The sequence below is a fragment of the Falco cherrug genome, chromosome 1 (genome assembly GCF_023634085.1).
Source record: "Falco cherrug isolate bFalChe1 chromosome 1, bFalChe1.pri, whole genome shotgun sequence".
Lineage (NCBI taxonomy): Eukaryota > Metazoa > Chordata > Aves > Falconiformes > Falconidae > Falco > Falco cherrug.
Genome location: NC_073697.1, coordinates 5,432,168 through 5,453,805, shown reverse-complemented (window position 1 = coordinate 5,453,805; position 21,638 = coordinate 5,432,168). Strand labels below are relative to the sequence as shown.

The window sequence follows — 21,638 nt, the reverse complement described above, 5'->3', positions numbered from 1 at the left end:
AGTTCCAGTGATTAAATACTTGTAGTCAGTTTTCTCATTTTCTTCCTTTCCTGCCACTTCAGTTTCTCTGTCCTGAAATTCAGGAAGGTAACTCTTGAAAAAATACAAATAAAGTAATTGCTTTGTTTGATTAAAAAATGTGACAGTGTAACAAAATTATTTGTCTTTTAGCTTGTATTAGATAAAGTGTGCTGTCAAAGTCTGCTAATATTCAGATAAGAACAGAACCTCGATATCATCACGTTATCATATCTCCTTGGAATTACTTCTGGTGTATGTTGGTGGCAGAGGGAGAGGGAATACAAGAATGGAAAATGTGATTTTAATTACCATTGCCATTCTATATTTATGTAAGCAAACTAAAACAAGTGTGCAGATTTGATAGATGCTGTCTTTGTTTCACATGTACACCGCTAATAATTAATTGCCAGCAGTGTATTGCTTTCAACTATTGCTGACTGAAATGATTTGGCCTTTTGTCTTGGCACTTGGGATTGGCAATGAGTCTTTGGAACCACTTACACCTGAGGCAGTGGCTCTGATGTTTGCCAACGTTAACAGCTATTTAATGCGTATCCTGCAAGACCTGTGGCCAGAGGGCTCTGCTATTTCAGGGGAATATTGGAATGAGCAAAGACCGTAGCAGGAGCTCACTCCTCTGTCATCACATGTCTCTGGCTCAAATTACTGCTGTCATAGGAAATATTTTCTACTAACAGTTGCAGGGCTTCCTTAAGCATAATTTTATAAAAATCCCTGTCATAGGATACAGATATAAAAATAAGGCCTCTATCATAATCGTGATTCTTCTTGACTTCAGTGGGGCCCTGTATGAAATTTCAGTAATATCAAAAAAAAGAAAATCAAAGTAATTATTATAGTGAAGAGCAGAAAAATCTTCTAATTAAATATAATCAAGAAGAATATTTATTAACTTGCTTTTACAGTTACTATAGAGTTGCTGAAAAGCTAAGTTGTGGGAAAGATCCCTTCTAATAATAACACAGTATTTATAAAACAGAATGACAGCTCCAAATGGGTGAGAAGCAGAGACTAAGGAAAGAAAGGAGTCATGCACAATCCAGGAGAAAGGGGTTTTTTTCCATTCCTGTTTGTTTGGAGTGATTTTAGATTGCTAGTCGTTCCCTCGGGATGTTACTGGGTTCCAGACATACATTTTCTAATCTTCCATGAGATAAAATAGAAGGGGGGGAGGGAGAACAAGGATGTTCCGCCGAAACGACAAAAGAATCGTGCCATCCTTAGTAATTTTGTTTCTTGAGCTTAAAGGATCCAAAAGACTGAACAAAAGCACTTTGTCAGCTGATGAAACATAAGCTTAGTTTATGAATGATGTCTTTCTAATGCATACAATGAAATGATTTTACGGTGCAGATTATTGATTAATATTACTCTGGAATGCTTAATCCTTCATCTTGATTCCTTGTTTTTACTAATTAGCTATAATTAAGCAGTCGTTCAGGTAACAGGATCTATATATTTCCCTAGTGGATTAAGTATTAAATATTAACTTATTTTCTGTGAGGTTTATTGTTTAAAGCTTTTGAAATTCTATGTGCTCTGCTAATCTGTGAAACTCGCCAATTTACATGTTCCTGCAGCAGTTCCCTAACTGCATGCTAATTTTCATGTATGTTTGACGTATCTCACACTGTGATATGTTGCATGTGCTTGCTCCCTTTGTCTGGGGCTGCTGTCTGTATCGTTTTGTGCTTCCAGATAGCGGCGGGTGTGCTCGCAAACGTGCTGCAATGTCTGTCACATTAACAGCTGTGAAGAGAGTTCAGAGTTCTCCAAACCTATTGGCCTCAGGTATTGAGATATTACTCCTGTGAGTAAAAAAAAAACAACAAAACAAAACAGTGAGATATTACTCCTGAATATTATTCCTGAATTCTGTACTGTTATGCATTCCTGCAATATTGCTCTGCAAGGAGAAGGGTAACCGTATTTTTTGTTCCACTGACAAGTCTCTGACTTCTACAGTGCTCTTGAAAAGGTAGTCTTGATATCTCTCTGCCTATGCTTTGCAGCCATTAATGAAAAAAATTAGGAAGACTTAGGAAAAATTAGTTATTTATAAATTAATTTTGCCTTTGACATGTATTTTGGGTCTCATGTCCCCCGTTTTTTCTCAAGATAACATAGCATGAAAAACTAGGTTTTGCTTGTTACAAACTTTGTTTAGTGCAACTTGGAAAAAAAAGGAAAAAAAACTGAATCCTGTAGTAAAAAGATTACCAGAAGCCAGACTAACTTGAAAAAAAAATATTTATCAAGCATATTTTCCTTAAAATGTTTAAAACAATAAAACCGTGCAGATTATTCAGTAGACAGGCAGAAATGCTGCTTAGCAATACTCGTGTCTGGTGTTGAGAACTTAAATCTTAATGGGCATCAGCTGCCCAGGTTCACTGGTGAATTAAGTAGTTAGAGGTATAAATCAGTACAGAGTCTTGAGTGGTGTCGACTAATTTACGCCAATCTGAGCATGCAGTGTTCATACCGAACAAGTACGATACAGAAACCTGAATACAGAATGAGGCAGAAAATAATTGCAAGATAAAATCTTGGTTTATAGATCTCTTAAAATATAAGACTAATCCCCAGGAATAAGAACTGTTAAAATTTATGAAGCAAATAAAATATTTGATTGCTACTTTTTGTAAGGATAGTGTCAGGGTTGTTTGGATTACTTCACGTATGTAAATTTAAGAAAACATTGGGTTCTTATTTCTTAGCAGCTTTTCTAACAAATTTTTGTCATTTAAGCATGCAAAACAGGCCTCTTAATGTCTGCTGTTGCACTTAAAATTAGTGGTAAGGAGTGCTGTTAGTACTATAAATATTCTACATTAATAATATTTTAAATTCATTTAGAGATTTCATGCCTGTAGTTTCTTTAAGAGAAAAAAAAACACTAATATATCTACAAGTACTCAAAAAACCCACCAGAATTTCAAATCTGCTCAGTGCTGGCAGTATGTATGTATCAGTTTCTGTGTTTTGCTTTGAAGTGATGAAGAAAGCATCACACATTCTGGTGTGAAGGGGGAGAGAAAATCCTGACAGAACCTGTAGGCATCTTTCTTGGTTTTGAATTAAACCTTTCTAGTTCATCTTAAAGGAATGATACTTCTTTTGATACCTAGATTTTAGACAGTAGTATATCACAGTATTTACTGGGAAAAAAAACACCACAGCAAATATTTGTTTATTATTGGCTGCCTGAAATAGCAGTGATTAAATAACAGTAACTGTCAGCACACTACAACCTGTAGAAGTTGTGCCATAAACATTACACAGCTATCTGTGGTCTAGTATTCCGGGGTGTGCTTAGGTAACAGGAGGGAATCAAGTAACTGAACGAGACAGCTCCTACATGTTTTTCAAGTTGTGTTATCATGGTTTTACTTCTAACACAAATTAATATTGGATGTTTCTTTTTCAGGGTCTGATTCTCAGTCTTCAGATTCAGGTAAATATAACTGTTATTTATGCATCAATGTAATACCATGTAAGTGGACGAATTATAACAATCTTCCATTATATTTGATATTATTACTCCATACGTTCACATTCTTTAAGGGAAAGCACCACTGAAATTATAATAATAATTGCAAGCGGTTAAGACCGCAATTTCAGGTCTCATTTGAAAGCAGTATTTCCTATATCACAGTATATGTTGTCAGCAAATGAATTGTTGGGAGAATGCAGAGTGCTAATTTGCCACCTTTAGCTTCAGTGGCACTTGCTGTTTCATTTTTAGTCCCTTACTCAGCTTTGCAAGTTCTGCCCACCCCACGTAGCAGCCTGCTAACATAATGTGTTACTTTTCCCAGCCTCTTAAAATATTTTATCTTCAAATCTGTAAGTTGTTGAGGAAGGATAGTATCTCCTTCAATGTTGGGCAATGCCTTGAGGGCTTTTCAGCTCTAAGGATAAAGACAAAACATAGTTGGTTGGTTGGAAAATCAAGGTGTCATTCAGATTTGGAAATAAGATGCGTTATTGGAACAACTAATCTGGTACCGTGGTGAAATTTGGTGAAACTGCCGTGACAAACTGGCTTTACGTTAGCTGGAATGTTTTTCAAAATCGGACACAGCTGTGAAGTACAAGAACCTAATTTGTGAAAAATAGTTCAGCCTGCTTTATATGGGAGCTGAAGCACCAGTGTCTCAAAAGGACTCCCAAGGTTAAAATCCATAGTCTGTGTGAATGTTCTGGGGAGATACCAAACTGCTGCCAGCAGCATTGTCAGTGCTTGAGTTTTCTAAATTTTAAGGGTAAATGTTTTGTGAAGTGGCAGGATTAGCCCTGTTCGTGTAACTACCATGGTGATAACAGCAGCAACATCAGTTGCATAGTAGCTAAACTTTTCCACAGTTTAATAGCTGGGTTGCTATGATGATAGCAATATAAAGATCTACTAATCACAAAAAAAAAATGTTTCTTTTTTCGCCACAAAAGCTTGGAGATCTTACACTGATGGAAGTAGAGAGACACTGAATGGAGATGCTAGCAGTTCATCTCTTACAGCAAAAGGTTTTAGGAGTGTGCGGCCAAATCTACAAGATAAAAAATCACCAACTCAGGTAAAACCAAACACACCAAGTTTCATGCTTTGCCATTTGTGTGGGGGTTATTCTTGGGCATTAGCATCTGCAGATGGGACACCTCTATGGAACATTGTCCTGATGTCATCCAGATAGTGCGAATCATCTGTTCATATGGGTCATTACAAACTGGTTTACTGCACAGATGAAGTATACTCTGCACAGGATGCATGCCTCCAGGTTAATTACCAGAAATTGTGTTCAATGAACAAGACAGGCAGCTACATAAAAGTAGGTCATCCACAAATAAAAGCTTTCTAGGAGTGTTCCCAGACTTCAAAGAGTATTTATTAATATTTTACACTCAGAAAAATGCATCAGTCATCAAAATAATATCTGAGGATAAAGGTTCATTAATTATAAAATAGACAGTGTAGTGTTTCTGCCAGTTTTGCAGAGTACAAAGAGAACACACTAAAAATTCCCACCTAACTTGGAAACATTTATCTGTCAAAAAAAGATCAACATACTGATGTCAATACTCTCTCTGTTACTATTTTCATTCAAAGGTTTAAGAGGCTCTGTGTGTTTTATGTATGTCTGTTACCTGTGAATAATAGCTTGTTATCTAAGATCATGGACTGCATTTTGGAAATTACTTACATATCTGAACAATTTCACAGTAATAATTCTTATTCAGTGAATAATTGTTTTTCTGAAAGAAAAGGGACTATTGTGGGCTCTCTTCTGATCCCAGTTTACTCTGAGCAAATGGAACATCTGGCTTTCTAAACATAAGCTGTACAGCCCTACACAGCAAAGGTGGTGGGAACCTGACCAGTTCAATTGACCATTGAATTGAGCAATGTTGGGATGAAGCCCTTAAGTTGCTAGTTCCTTTATTTAAAGATAAAAGTCAAACCGAGTTATATCTCCTGCTAACATTTACTTTCTTTCTGTTTCTTCTTCAATGTTACTTTGCTCTGTGTGGATGCTTTTGGCAAATAAGGCACCTCTGCCACCCCCTAGAAAAGAAAGTTTTCGGAAAGCAAGAATAACTAATCACAAGAACAAAACTAATCTCCAGGCAGTAACAACTGGCCCAGCGAAACACCTTCCCACAGATACTGCCTATTACCCTAACGAGAAGTCTGTCCAGAAGACAATGTCTTCTCAGATATCTAACACAAGTGTCTCCTATGCACAAAAGATCATTAAACCACTGACCTCAGTCTCCAGTGCAGGCACAAGCACCGTAGCTGGTATTAGCACTACTCTCCATCACGGCCAAAGGCAACAGTCTCAAAAACGTAGGGTATCTACCCTGAAATTAACCCGGACACGTGACCCAGCGAGTAGGGTTCATTGTAATCCACAGCAACAGCTCAAGCCTGTTGAAGCGCCAGTATTTCCACAAAGGCCTCTCTCACCTGCCTGTAGCCCCGGGCCTGAGATACACACAGCATCTCTGTCCATTCAGATAGCTCCCATCCCTGACAATAAAGCAGGGCCTGAAATCCAAGAACATCCACCTAGTATTTCTCCAGACACTTCAAAGATGTCTTCAAAGGATTTGGGACAAAAGTCTACAGTTCTTCCTTCTTCACAGGCTGCAGAATGCCATGTGGTATATTTAATTTTTCCATCTTTTATTTTAGATCATTCATGAATCACTTAATAACAGTCTGTTTAGTTATACTTACATTATCAAAGTTAGACCTTGTGTTTTTTGGGTAAAACTACCTGTCACATGGATCAAAACAGAACTGAACAAAACCTGGAGTTTTTGGAAGGGTATTGCAAAATACCCTGAAAAGATTAACCCAGCTCTGAGCTGGAAAGTAGACTTCTCGGTTCCTCTGTGAGCACTTTCCGGAGTGCAAATGCACAATAAAAATAGTGAACTGTGGGTGATGCATCTGCTTAAGTAGCTCTTCCTGGAGGGGGCTGCATTAAAGCATTATGCTGCCATAGGTGCTGGAAGGATCAAGTATGGATAGAAGAGGATTGGATTGGGGGGCTTTCTACAGATGCAGCTCTACTAGTTTGCTAGGGCCGCCAAAAAATAAGTTTTGTCAGTTGCTTCTTTCTGCAAAGGCTAGTTCCATGTCTGCCCTGTGCAATAGTGGTTTTTAAAGAAAATGGGTTAATAAAAACTTTTGTCAAACACCTTTACGTGAAGGATCACAAGGCCCTAAGCTTTTAATTCCGTTTCCCCTATGCCTACTGAGACAAAAATTCTTTGTTAACTGTGGTGATCTCATCTAGGAGAAATGGAAGTATCAAGCACACGTATCAAGTATCAAGTGTAGGATCGGAGTTGTCTGAGCAGGGTTTATCGCCATTGAGAAAGTTACCAGGTCTTCACTCTGGAAGCCCCAAGTAACTGCATTAGCTGTAGGATAGTTTTACAAGTCGTAGTAGTGAATTCCCCCTTTCAATTCCCAAGTAAAAATTTTGATCAGAGCAAAGCTCTGTGAATTTGTATGGTAACAATTTGCAATGCTTCTTTTGAATTCATTAACAAATGGGAGCACAGAAGAATTAATCACATTTGTCCTTCTCAAGATTAGAGGCAAAGCTAGAATCTTAAACCCTCCTATTAGGCTACGCAAAATTTAGAACGTTTTGAGAAAAACAAGTTGCTTTACCCTTGAGAACTGGTTTGCTGCTTAGTGATTGTTGTCAGGTAGAACGAGTTGGTTCAACTCGAGGGGGAAAAAAAAAAAAAAAAGAGCCACAGCAAAGAAATCATGTCAGAAACGGTAATGAAAAAGGAGTAAGATCTTTTTCTGGTAGATAGGGGAGGTATGAAGATTATGGGAGGCAGGCTTGCAAGCCTTTAAACATGAGCATCAAGGGATATGGTCAGACAATATAACAGGTGTTGTTGTGGCTAGTACAACTTATGCATGTATGTTTTCACTTAAAAATAGTTTAGATTGTTAGCAATGTGATGTATTATATATGCTCAAATAAATTTCTCAAACAGAAAGTAGTTTTATGACAGCTAACAAGAATTAGGGGAAATACCTTTTTTATGATCCGGAATAATACTCAAACTCTAATCAGAATAATGAAAAATAATTTCTCTTCCAGGTAAACTTTTTATTTTTTAGAATTTTAAAAGTCAAAACGTGTTGCAATTTCATTTTATTTTAGAATCTGATTTAGTTTCACTCTGAGCTGGCAAAAGTCAGAAAAGTAGCTGCAACTTATGTGATTCTATAGGGGTTTTTTCTGCCTTCTCCTTGGTTTCAGTGCTTCAGTGTGTGGGAAGAATGATCAGAAATTTGGCAGCTGGGTTTCTTTGAATAAAATGATAAAAATTTCAGTTGATCACAGGGATCATTAAGGAATGTAGCCAGCTTTTCAAACTGCATACATTTATTGATCTCTTGCCTGCAAAATTCAGCTGACATCCTCTCTGATGTTCAACTTCGAAATAAATTCTAAAGATTAGTATGAAGAGGTGTATCTGGCACCACAACCGAGGCATGGAGCCAGTGGATTTTGCTAGCTCTGTGTTAAAATACGTGCCTAAAACTAGAGTACAAATCATCGTGTGAGGTGGTGTAAGATTCTGCATCAGGTGAGGTCCCAAATCCAAGATGCCATGGGCTACAGTTAGAAATAAAGGTTACAGTGATGTCTAAAAAGCTTTCTTTTTTGACTCAGTTCTCTGGTTGAAATGTTGGAACTATTCTAACTAATGTCAAAATTTATGATCCCCTTTAGCATTGTATCTTGTGGTATTTGCGAAGTTCACAATTTCTCTCATGTAGACAAATTGACTTTCAGTATACTATGCATGATAGTACTTTAATTTTTAAAATTGTTTTAGATTTGAAGGCTCTACAGGACTTCATACACCAGTTGAAGTACTTTTGTATATGCAGATCATAGGTTGTTATGTTAAGCTGTATCCTCTAGGGATGCTCTCAGACTGTAGATTAGGCCCACCAGGAATGTTCCAAGCTACCGCAGGAATTCTTAAAACCCAAATACATTTAGAAAGTTGCTGTAGAAACAAACAACTCTCCCTCTGCATCTGGGTTTATGTATGTGGAGGAGAATGAGGCAAGACTGGCTAATCATCACTTCTTAAGAGGTGGTAAATGAGAAATACTGCGCACATGTGGGTATCTATGTGTGTAGGGAACGTGTACAACTATATTACGTCATAAAGTATAGAAGGATACAGCCAAGAGAGTGCTTGTGCGGTCTAAGTTCATGTACAACCATTTTGCACTGTTTTTTAATGTATCTTGTTATGTTTGTGCTCCTATTTGCACTTTATTTCAGAGCTTATCTACTGAACCTGTAGGAGCAAGCAGAAGTGTGGTATGACTCACAGAGTGACATTTTGTAAACACTCCTACTCAGAGAAAGGTTAAACCCCTTACAAGTATATGTGAAAAGAGAAGCATTCAAGTTAACTCAATATTAGCTTTTTTACATTATTACAGTCTGGAGAGATGCTGCTGCTCTGTGCCATGCTGCAGATATGGGAGAAATAACCTAATCTATTCAGCAGAATAAATTAGTATTTGTTAGTATGAGACCAATGGAGGTAAATTCTGTTGTGCGAATTTCTCACAAGAAAAAGTTTTAAACTGATGAAGAATTCTGAGCTGCATCTTCTGAAATAAACACCTAGTATTTTTATGTTCATTTGTTCCTGGGTTCATAAATGTCCTCTTGTTCTGGACAACCATTCTCTAAAACTGAGGATGCAAAACATTTGTCATGTTTGTTTGAATCCCACGGATGAGTGAACACTTCGTTTAGTCCTGATGTCCTGGAGGAATAAAAACTAGTGTAATAGATGCTTATGAAAGTGTTTATTTTGCCAGCCTTATAGCTGTAGACAAGTGAATAAAGAGAGATAAGCCTGGAATTAAAAAAAATTGTTTCTGAATCCGTTTATCTAATACATTACTGTTCGGTAGGTATTGACAATACATTGAGTGATGTAGAAGGGAGAGAAGACAGGTTTCAGTGTTTTGGGGACAGATGGCAAGCAGAGAAAATTGCACACGTTTTCTTTCTGTGTCACCAGTGTAGTTTTGCACAAGGGCTGAACTCCACCTCCTATACTGAGTTTAGATTAAGAGGGCTAGGTAGTAAAAATGGAATGTAACTTGCAGCATCAGTTTGGAGAATTTGACATCAGCTTTTAACAATTAAAACTAGAGGTATTTTTACCCATTGGTGCAAGCGTATCGGTGTAATTTGATTGTTGACTACTAAACTCTACTTATGTATTAACAAAATGAGTTTATTCACTTATCTATGAGTCTCCGTATCTGTGTCTTGACTGTTGAAGCAAGGCCAGCACTTTGGTGTCATTACTGATCTCGCACAACTCCCCACAGAACTTACATTAAAATCATAGATGACTGGTTTTGAAACCCATGCTTAGGGTCACCTGCCTACTTCATGTTAATTGGGTAGCAAGTGTATTCCTCGGGCCTGACATTTTACCATTTGATGGAAGGTGAACACTTCTAAGGACCAGCAGAAAGCTGCACTTGAGATCTTCAATTCACTTCAAGGCTGTGATGACATTTCTCTCTCTCTCCACAACCCATGATAATTATGTAGTCTAACTAGTCTTTCATCATTCTAATTGATTAAGTACTTGTTTGGCATTTAATCTGCCTGATTTCTGCTAGCATTTCTTGCACTTTGACAATGACAAACCTAATCTGAAGCACACCGGGTGGAACTGGTATTAAAAGTTTTCTGGAATGCATTCAGCCTTGTCCTTATCTTATTTTTCAGTGATGAAAAATACGGATTATTAGTAGCCAAACATATCTGTTCACAGTTTACCAACACTCCATGTTTTATAAATGGTGTAAACCGTTTTTATTATTCAAAATATTATTCAAAAATAATGCTGTTTTAAATCGCCATTTCAGCCACTCTTCCCCAGGGTGATGATTGTACCTATAGCAGAATTCTAGAATCCGGCTGAATATTCAAGGTTTACTCTACAAGGCTGAGAAACTTCATGTTGGGAATCACTACCTAGAATTGCTGTATTCCTTCTATCTACATTGATATTCTCTTTAAGAATTTGGCTCGATGAAATCAGCTGTTAATTGCCAAACACAGTGAATTTAATTCTTTAAAAACTCAGTTTCACTAGCTCTCTGGATGCACCCTGAATATCTGTTCTTGTTTTGTCCATCCCATCTTTCCTCAAGCATGCAGGCAGTCTTCTTGGTTCAAAGCCAGAAGGCTTACTAGGTTTCTCAAGTCTCCAAAATTTCCTGTTATTTTAAAAATTTAGATACCAGATTACATAATTTGGCTCGGTCATATGTAACTTCTGGGAATGCTGAGAGCATATCTGGTCTCAAGAATTTCAGAGCTTCATATTGGTTCTGCCTCATAATTGTGTTATGATCTCCTGGTTCATGTGTTTTTCTGGAGATCTTGAATTATGACATGGGTGATGAAATTCATCATAAATGATGGTTCTTTCTTCCCTTTATGTATCTATGAGATGAAATTACTCTTTCTTATATGTGTACCTAAATGCACACATCTTAACCCCCCGATACGCTATGTTGCATAACCAGATGTTTCACATCTGCATATGATTGCTTCTCATGAAATTATTTTAATAGTATTCCATTGTTCTTTTGAAGTTTCCATTGGAAAATTAGTTATTTCTAAAAATCTTATCTCCTTTTATAATCATACACTCAATTATTGATTTTCTGAGTAAGAAGTAATATGTTCAGATTTACGCTATACAAAGATTTTAGTATGCTTTTTTTCTAACTGTATATGTGAAACATTGCTGTGAGTAAGATTTGGGTTTGAAGCTGTTTGAGTAAGTTTCTTCACTGTTTTAACTGCAGATTTGAACAGCAGCTTCTGGCTGTTTTTGTGTACCCCAGAGGTCCAGTAATGTCACAGAGTTCTTTTGAACTGTTTGGAATAAGTGACAGATATCTGTTCACATGCTTAAGATTCTTTTCTGAAACACTTATTCATAGGGATGGTCCCATTGACCTCACTAAGGTTATTTGTGTAAATTCTAGTTGATCTCAGCAAGAATTCTGGAACTGGACCCCCAGTGACCTCTCATAAGTAGCACAGTCTGGGTTGTGTTCCAAGTTTTCCATAAGGGCTTTAGAAGATATTTTCAGATTTTGGATTAAAATGCCAAAATGGCATTTTAATCTGATGGCTTGAAACATTTTTTGAATGATTAAAGACATCTGCCTATTCTGAGCACAGGAAACAACCATAATATTATTGGTAACAACGTGGTATCTGTGACTAATTATTACTTTTTTTAAGTAGTAATTACTGTGTATGGTATCTTACTGTCCTCTGTTTTACATAAATTTAAAATCCCAAACGCTCTTTCCCTGCAGCTCTTGCAGAGTTCCTCAGCCCTATCAAAAGCGAAACCGTTAGTGCTGAAGCAGGCAGTATTTTGACATACTCTAGGAACTGATTGAAAGCTTGTGGCTAATAGGCAGTATAGAAGGATTTGTGCAGCTGTTTAACAAAGATTGGATGCCAGCATGCTTTTCACGTATCCTTAATTCAAAAAGAAATTGCAGATGCCAAAAGCCAGTTTTGGGACTAGTTTAAACCCAGTGTCTGTGTCTGATTTGAAATAACGGAACGTAAAACCTCACACGTTGTGTGGCAGTTTTCAGAAGCACTCTCATGAGAATGTTCCCTTTTATTTTTAAGGAATTATGCTGAAACCAAACTAGCGTGTTTTGTTTCAGTATAAAGTCATCCCTGTCCTGTGCTTGTGCTCCCAGTCTTTGTTGTTCCTCAGATTTATACCAGTTACCCTACCAACCCCTGTGTCCTCTAATATGCGCACACCTTACCCAGTAGGCTGACAGGGTGCTTCCAGAGTGCTTGGAAATTCTAAGATCATCCAAACGTTTTTATCAGAGAGGCAGTGGAGAAGATGTATTCAGTCCCAAGAAGCAAAAAAGTCCACCACCTATTGCTTGCAGATCATGTGAACCCTCAGTACTAGTGTTTCCGTTTAGCTTGTGGTCCTGCCCATCTGTATATTACTGTTCATTTCAAAATTATACCTGTCTTTTGACAAAAGAGCGCGCAACATTTGCAGGCTTGCAGATCCCTTTTTCCTCTTACAAACAAAATGATTGTGACGTTCTCTAGCCTCATATTTATGTAAAGTATAAAATAGTGTGAACCTTCTAGAGGCACAACTGCGATCATTAATATATGCAGCACGTTATGAATATTCATCCCCAGCACACTATGGTTTCTGGCATTGCTTCCACTAGTGTTTGATGCATTCATTTCTTTCCTGTTTTCCTAATTTAATATAGAGCGTGGTTGATTTATTTCCTAATCCATGTGAATGTGAACTTCCTCGGGCTGCTGAAAAACTTATGCTTTTGTAATTCTCCTACACACAGCAAGAGGCAAAGGGAAAAGTTTTTTATTCATTTGGTAATCTGTTTCTTTTCTTATTTTTTTTTTCCTCAAATCTCAGCTTGGAAACCAGAAAGTAACTGCCACTGTGATGGAGGTAAATGCTTCACAGACACACAGACAAACAGCAACAGAAGCTTCTCCACTGCCTCTTCCTTCTCCTGTGGTACCAGTTAACAGAGCCTCTTTCTCACCAGACAGTGGCACCCATCTAGTACCATTTTCTTTGCCAACGCTTGATGAATTTTTGCCTTCACGCTTTTATAAAACCCCAGCCCTTTCACAATTGTCATCTAAATGCCCATACCTAGCTTCCGAAAGTATTATCCACAGGAACGAAACGGCCTCTGTAAGCGCAGATTCTGCCATGAGTGAGTGCTCCTCCCGCACAGTGAGTGAGTCCTCCACAGCCATTCTAGATGAGCTGCAGACTTGTAGCTATGATACTACTGACTGCTCTGAAACACCTTCCCCAACCTTGAGCCAGATGTCTGCTGTGTCAGATGGCACCACCTTAACCAACACTGCTGCCACTTCTCATGTAATTATGCTTCCTTTTTTCCTCCTCCATTTTGTTCACACAGGTTGTCAAAGCGGAAAAGAATTCAAACTTTTCTGTTAACGCTGTTACGCAGACAAGTATAACATTAGTAGTTTTCTGTGTTTGTAGTAGTCTGACAGTATGTTTTGCAACAGTTGTTTAAAAAAAGTCACAGATTTGGTAAGAGGAAAATGCTAGTAAGTTGTTGCACAGTTGTATGGTTGGCTAAGGCATGTCAAACACTTTGCTTAAAATAAATCGAATGGCTGTTCCAAATGCACTAAAAGCAAGCGGTCTGTAGAGTTTGAAGAGATTGGTTTAAAACAGTGTTAGCAACATACAGGTTTGTGGAGTTTGTAGCCTCCGGGCTACCACCATTTTTGGTTTATACTAGGTACAGATTTCAATAATATAACTTGTAAATTCATGGCAAATGTTAGCAATATTTAACACAGTTTTTTCCCCAGCCATGACCACTGACTGCATAAAGCTGTTTTTCTCTCCTCTAACTAACCTTTTCCTCTCTTAAGCACAGTTTCTTATAGGAGTGAACTTCATAAATAATCTTGTAATACCCAGATATCCTATTAATTTTCTCTTGGTTAAGTCAAGAAAAAATAGCATGCAATTAGATGTTTTATACATACATTCACTTTTCTGTACCTTGGTATGCTCATATATGGGTAGAAAGAAGGTATGGAATTTGGGTCAAATCCAGATCACTGCTGATTTCTTTTGAGATTATCTGCATGATTAAAATGAGCCAGAACAAAGCCTTCATTTAAATTGAGCAATTCATTGCTGAATTACAAAACAGAGAGATGTTCTGAGACCAGAGTTTTACTGAGTCACAACAGTGTTCAGACTTTGTTACAAGTACTTCAACATGCTATCATTTTCAAGTCTGAAAAGAACAAACCATGTAGACATCTTTTAAAGTTTCATGTATATTCTGTAAAAAGAATTTTGAGCCCAGACTTGCACATAGTCACCTGGAAAGTCAGTGATCCGTTGTCAGTGCTCTTGATGCTGTTAAAAACAAAAATAACAGGCATGTAAAAGCTGTCATTCCTAACTCTCGTAACAGCTTTGAACCATAATCAATACAGACTGGGGTGTGGAAGTAAGGCACAATTGCTACATGAGCATTTACTAGCTATGGGAAGCATGGAACATTTATATTTTCTTCTAACCTACTTCTAAAATAATCAGCTAACTGTATCTATTTTCTTTGAGCACCATTTTTGTAGCTTAAGTGAACGGTCCTTCCCTTTTTCTTTTTTTGGGGTAGTCTCCCTGGTGAGAGGTATTTACGGTCAGGTCTGACCACCACTTTCTTAGACACGGCAGGGATGAGCATAACAGTTGTGCAGTATTAATGGATGAAGAGGAAGGATGAGTCTCCCACCAAAGGACAAAAATCCCTAAGAATCTAAGATCACTAAAGCCCCACGGAAATTAAACTGCTGGCAAGAGCTACCTCTGCAGTGTAAAAAAGTCTTCATCTCCCACCCTCTGTAGGGGAGGGCCAGATGACTGTCAATGTATCTGGGAAATAAGAAAATGATGGGGAGGGTGGCACATCCACATGTGCTGCTCGTGGGTTTACTCCTGTAATGGTCGTCATCCTCAAAGAGGACTCGTGTTGCTTTTGTAGATTAAAACGGCGGAGGGAGCAATAAAAGTAATACAGGATGGTGCCATCCAGCACTGTGCCCACACAAGGTGGAACCATGCTTCCAAAGACGTCATGTCCCCGGTGGGGATGCTTGTTTGTTCTCGAGGTCCTTATTGAGAGCTTCGGCAAAAAGGGTTTACAGCAGAACTTCTGAGATGAAGAAACAGCATCAGGAAGAGCTGATTTACAACAAATTTGTAAAATATTCCAGGCAGAAGGCAGGGATAAACATAAAATGGCGCTTAATTTGCCATACTTTTAGTCACTTTAGATTACAGCTTCTTTGAAAACCTGAAGTGTGAGAATTGTAATTCTTGTTTGGGCTTATGCTTAGAATTGCAGTTAAAATGGGAGAACAGCTGATTTTGGAAAATATTTTTTCTGATTCTATTCCAATTACGAGCATTTCCCTTATAAAGTAATTTTCATGCGTTCTTTTTGTTTATGTAGTTTAAAATTGTGGAATCTAATGGAAACTTGGAAATGGAAGTACACGTTAGATTTTTGCCTTTTCCCAAGTGCCAGAACTGTCTTTAACTTCAGGAACTGATCCCTGAGTATTTTAGCCTGATTCAGAGTCTTGTGGCCAGGGCTGTGCTGTGCACAGCACTGCTCAGACATCCATCGTGGGACCTCTTTCCCTTTGCTGCCGGTCTCAGCAGAGAGAAAAGAAAGTTAGAAAGCCACTCCAGATAGGTGCTTTTCTCTGCTCTGATTCAGAAGTCCAGAGAGCTGCTCTTTCTGATGCTCAGGCAAATTAAAGGAAGTATGAGCCTGATACCTCGAAGGATTCTTTGCAAGAGTTTGATTGCACAGCAGCAGCAGGTGGCTCTGCTAGCAGTGGAGCCCAGGTGAAGTACGCTGGAGAAAAAAATAAATGGAGCCTAGGGAAATGAAAGAGCATGAATTAGATGAAGATTATCTTCCCAGTTAGCTGGGGAATAGGTGCATTTTGGCAAAAAAAGTTATTTTCTTGTATCATCTTATTTTGCCACAAAGGAGATTACGTAAGAAAGTAAAAGATCTAATTCACGAATAGGCGTCCTAAAGATTTTACTTCCTTGTATAATCTGGGAGCAAACTCTGTCACCTGAAACAAAAGCATTACATTCTCAGATTGAAATGTCAGTAGCTCCCAAATAATTCCAAGGGCAGGAGAGGCCCTTGAAACTTCACAACACTATCTTTTATAGCTAACCCTCTCACCAGTGCCAGATGCATCAGATAAGCAAATGCAGCAGCCACCTTCACAGAAACCTTCCTCAAAGAGAGTCATTAGGAAGTAAGAAATTCTAGCTGAGTTGAGATCTTCCCTAAGGCCTTTATAAGCAAACCCAAAAATGCCATATACGGACATGCCATATATATATTTATGAATGATGCAGGAGAGCTCCTTGTATGGATCCTGTTTTCATTATATTGTGTACTTAGCGTAAGAGCCTTACTGTCTAACCCAGCTATTTGGTAAAGCCCATCACAGAGGTTTCTTAATTTTTTATTACAGAAATCCATAGGAGTAGCTTTCTGGTCTACAAAGAGCTCCTGCTAGTTCTGCTCCTCTCTTCAGAGAAACAAAAGCTATAGTAAATTAGTAAGATTCTGAACATAGTTGCACCCATCCTTCCCTAGAAACAAACTTTCCCAAAAAGACAATATGCAGGAAGAGAGAATGGGTGAACTGCTGAAGTAGGGTATGGGTGGCGGGCTTCATCTAGGGACCTCATCTGAAATCATGGCTTCATACCTCTTGAAATGCTATCTGTGAGCTCGTGTAGCTTTTATATTCTTACTCCAAGTTCCCTTCATGGGGAGGATGGTGTGAGAAAAGCCAACTTAGTTTGCATTTTGGTTCTTGACTTTACTAAGAGATGAAACATTTAAAGAAAACAGTTTTAATGGAGACATCACCACAACGCAAACTTTTCAGTTCAGTTCTGAAAACGGGTGTCCTTAAAATTGAGGAACCTCTGAACGCACATAAGACCACATGTGATATCTGCTTAGGAGCTAGAATTTGTTTTGCTGTCTTAGCTATTGGAGGCTGAGACGTTAAAAATTTCAAGTCAAATCAGTAATCTCCAAAATATAAATGCATACAAGAGGTCACGAACCATTGCACTTTTAAATATAAAAATAATACGCCTTTTAGTAATGATTTTTACTTCTGCTTTACTGCTTCAGATAGTTTCATGTTTTACAGCATGTTTTAGTTCTTTTGTTATATAAAATTGAGCAAAGTTTGTAGCACTCTGATTTTGTTCAGGTTTAATGAAGAATTCTGCATTAAAAAGAGATGTTGCAGAGACCTTCCCTCCCTTTTCTGCTCAAGTATTGCTACCCTCTGATTTCATTCAGTGCTTTCTCCGTATCTGTTTTAATCCTGCAGTGCTCCCCGTAAAAGTGCTACAGCCCAGATGTGGGGATTCTAAAGCTGGGGGCAAGGAAGCAGGTTGTTTCAGAAGTACCTCTTGTGTCTAAAGCCTAAATGGCTTGTGATGCTGCTGTACTGCTAGTTTACTTAGCTTTCCCATTTTATATATTTGACAGTTTTGTTCTGTTGTCTTGTGGTTGTGGTATTGTCTTTTTATTGGTGCTGTTTATTTTTGTTGTGATAGATTTCATATCAGCATCCCATAGTTACTCTAGCTGGCTTTAATTTTTTGAAGAAGTTCGGCTCACTCTCTTTAGCTAGTCTTAATGAGACTTTTCCCTTCAGTCTGCCCAGAAGTTCCCATTAATATCAATAGGGCTTGAGCATGTGTATTAAGGGAATGTGTCTCTTGGAGTGAGTGAGCAGTGGTAGGCAGCCTTTGTCGCACGATGAGAGGAACTTTCACTGCCATCTTCACTTTATATTGCTGGCAGACCTCTGCAGACCTTGATTGTGCCATCTTTGTTGCCTTGACCGTGGTGGTTCCGTCACCTTCCCATGACTTCAGCATGCTTCACACACAGCACTTACAAGGAGAGAAGAGGGGAGGCACAAGGTATAGAAGGAACACATTCTGCTCCCCTGGTGCCGAGTTTTGCATTTCAGTGAACGCAGATGCCGTTATGGCTAGGTACCTGACAACTGGTAATTGTTGTGTGGCTGACAGTCTTGCATCACTCTCTGTTTGGGATGGCAGTCGGAGGGCTTTGTGTGTAGTTTAATGGGATATTGTTTTGTTTCTCTCAGGCTCAGATCACAGTGAATGGGAACTCTGGCACTGCTGCCAGCCCAGTGAGTCACTTTCAAAGGCCTTTTTCCCCTTCTTCAGCTTACCCTCCACCAGCTTCGCTCAATTCCAACATTGTTATCATGCAGCATGGCAGAATGATGGGTAAGCCTCACACAGAATGTTTGCTTTATACATTATACAACATATTCCAATTCACGTGGCAAAGACTGCAAACAATTGCTGAGTGCTTCGTATCCATAATGAAGGTGTTGTCTGTTCATCTACCTTGGGAAGTAAATGCAAAAAACCCCAGCATTTATTGATAGATACAGTAGTGATCATGAGCTGGAGTTGCTGTTAAGTTTTATTACTTATGTGTGTGAGTGACCTCTTGCCAGCTTTCTACTAGCTTTGCCGAGGAAAAAGCATATAGCAAAGTAGCTCAACCCGTGCAGCCCCTTCAGATTTTGCCTTGAAGAAACCAAGGGTCAACTTTGTACATTGGTTCTCCCCACAAATTCCGTAATATTCAGTGGAAATACTGCCAACAAAGGGATGGGCTCCAGGCTTTTAAACACCTGTCATGTCAATCTATAATTTGTTTATGGTTGGGGTTTTTTTTGTAGGGCATTAATTAAAAAAAAAGACATGTATACATGTTCAGCCTTAGAAAGGTGCTTTGCCAGTATAATCCATTTTGCCAGAACAATCATTTGCTTGCTGCTTTTTCTACTAGTTAGTGTTTTGCATATTCAGATAAGATTATACATGCAAAATAATTTGAATGTGATCTTGAAGTTTACTTTTTTGTTGTGCATGCAGGGAAATTAGGTGACACTTCTCACTCTGAGCCTTATAGCTTAGACAACTGCTATCCCTGTCATAGTGACAAGGACAAAAACTGTATACAAGGGTTTCTCCACATCCCAGAATACTAGATTCTTTTGATTGCTTCTAGTTTGCTGATCTAAAGACCTATCAATTCTGGTTTGGATATACCTGAAATAAGTAAAGTGTTTTCCCATGATTTTTACTCTTGTGTGATGCGGAAGTTCTGTGTTCCACAATAACGACCTGACTTAATTCTCCTTGCTCACTTAAAAATGCTACTGATGGCCTCAGTTTGAGGTCTATGAAGAATGAAGGATCAAATCCAAAATGTTTTCTAAGTTTAGCATCATGCATTTTGGGAAAAAGGCCCAAATATTCAGACGTTTGCCATGGAGAGTTGCCCCTCGCCATATATGTGTAGCACTGAATTATTTACAGGATTTCAGACTTCTGTAAACAGCTCAAACAGCCATGCTAAATCCAGCTCTCTGCAGTAGAAGTGAGCTGAAGTATTTGAATTAAAATTAGAGCTTTCAGTCACCAGAGCTCCTTTTTCCAGTTTATACTACAATTCAAATATTTTACTTCAGAAGAATCAACGGATGTTAATGCACATGAAGGGCAATTGTAATCTTCACCAGTACTGTTAGAATATTTATTTTTACTCCCTACATTCGTTTATCCTGTGGTGGAAATGTCACACAAGCACTGTACCTGCTTTTGCAAAAAAAAGATGATTTGTCATAGCAGCCTACTAATTTACTGAAACATGCTGCCTGAAGTACATCATTTGCAGCCATACAAATTTTCACGACATATCCCAGCAGTGAGGTGGGTTTTGTTAAATTACTCTGAATTTTAGAAAGAAATGGTAGTAATGACTTATTAGTTTTGTTAATTATAAAGGAAGATTTGGGAGAGAAGGGTCAAAATATTGCAAGTCACCACAAACCAGCAGCAGCCTGCAGGGTTCACCCAAATTATCGTAGGTGGATCATCAGATTGCTCTACAGATGCCAAGTTACTGAGGTCCATTTTTATGGACTATAGAGGCACTTAAACATACCAATGTAACTTTAAAGAATGAAAATTGTGTGTCAGAATTTGTTTTTAAAAAATATTCATGCATCAAAACTTAATGTTTCTAAATGTGTGCCACGTAAGTCTTTGTGGAGGGCTGTTTGGAATCTGTTCCTGTGATTAACAAAACAGCAATTTTCTAGTTTGCTAGAATGCGTGGGGGTGGGGGGGTTGAAATTAGATCACTACTTTCAAGGAATGGGTAGGAAAGGTGCAAGAGTTTGATTTATAGGAAAAAGGCTGCTGCCGCTTTCTCAGTAGATTTTGGTGGGGTTGTGGGGTTTTTTTCCTTTTTTTTTCTTTTTTTTTTTTTCTTCAGCAAGATGCTATGAAAAAGTACACCTAATCTAAGAAGATCTGAGTTGAATAGCCTGTCTGGTCCTTAGATAAGTTTATAATCCTGTTAATGTAACATTAACCAGGGCAAAGCCCTAGCTAAGATGATTGTGGTTTTTAAAGTGTCGTATATGTGTGTGGTTAAGATTGTACAGCAAACATGTACTGTATATATATAAATATATATATATATGGGGAAGCATGTTACAACTGCAAAGTGTAATTATTGTATCGTTATACAATATTCTGTCATGTTATCTTTACAGAGTCCACAGAGACATACTCACAGCATGTTCAGACTGTTGGCAGTACCACCACCACCAGTACAATACCAATCTGCAGATCCTCAGAAGAAGAAAAAAAAATTACAGTCATTAAAGCTCCACATTATGCAGGGATTGGCCCGGTGGATGAATCTGGAATCCCTACAGCAATTAGAACGGTAGGAAATTCTGGGGAATCTGTGTATGAACTCATACAATGAATTGATTGTTGTTAATGGGTTTTTCACATTCTTCTAGTCTTATATAATGTGGAATACATTGTGCGTAATCAGCGAGCTCATGAATATAATATTGTGTGTTGACGGAAAAGGAGAATGCTGATGGGAGCATAATTGGGCAACCTCATGTTTCTAGCTTTAATTAGAAGTAGCCAAAACTCTGTGTCTCTTTCTTGCTTCTCTTGTAGTTCTTGCCTTTTGGAGATATGAAGTAATTGTGTTTGTTTTGTTATTTCTAAAATAAAGTTTATACATGCTATATATGTGTGTGCATACAAGTGTACAGATAGACACGTGTGTGTGTGTGTGTATATAAAAATCTCATGTTTTGCGGTTTTGGGGGCAACGGTTCTTATGTCATCAGGGTAGTGTAGGAATGAATAGTTTTGTTGTGACAGTGATCTAAGTGACCAGCATTTTCATAGAAATGCAATATATAATCATTTTCCGCCTTGAGTGACATGTCAACGAA

General features: G+C 38.2%; 1 protein-coding gene across 20 annotated transcripts in view; it reads left to right on the top strand.

Moving 5' to 3' along the window:
* SORBS2 (sorbin and SH3 domain containing 2) overlaps positions 1 to 21,638 on the top strand; it is a 231,738-nt gene that overhangs the window by 150,949 nt on the left and 59,151 nt on the right. For 9 of the 20 annotated variants that reach the window (XM_055700755.1, XM_055700776.1, XM_055700787.1 and 6 more), the window contains 7 exons: positions 1,741 to 1,833; positions 3,473 to 3,499; positions 4,495 to 4,619; positions 5,590 to 6,207; positions 13,099 to 13,578; positions 18,435 to 18,579; positions 20,931 to 21,106. In XM_055700755.1, the coding sequence (XP_055556730.1) occupies positions 1,741 to 1,833; positions 3,473 to 3,499; positions 4,495 to 4,619; positions 5,590 to 6,207; positions 13,099 to 13,578; positions 18,435 to 18,579; positions 20,931 to 21,106 (1,664 nt within the window). The remainder of the gene's footprint in view (positions 1 to 1,740; positions 1,834 to 3,472; positions 3,500 to 4,494; positions 4,620 to 5,589; positions 6,208 to 13,098; positions 13,579 to 18,434; positions 18,580 to 20,930; positions 21,107 to 21,638) is intronic. The other 11 variants (XM_055700824.1, XM_055700812.1, XM_055700817.1 and 8 more) reach the window with 5 other exon arrangements.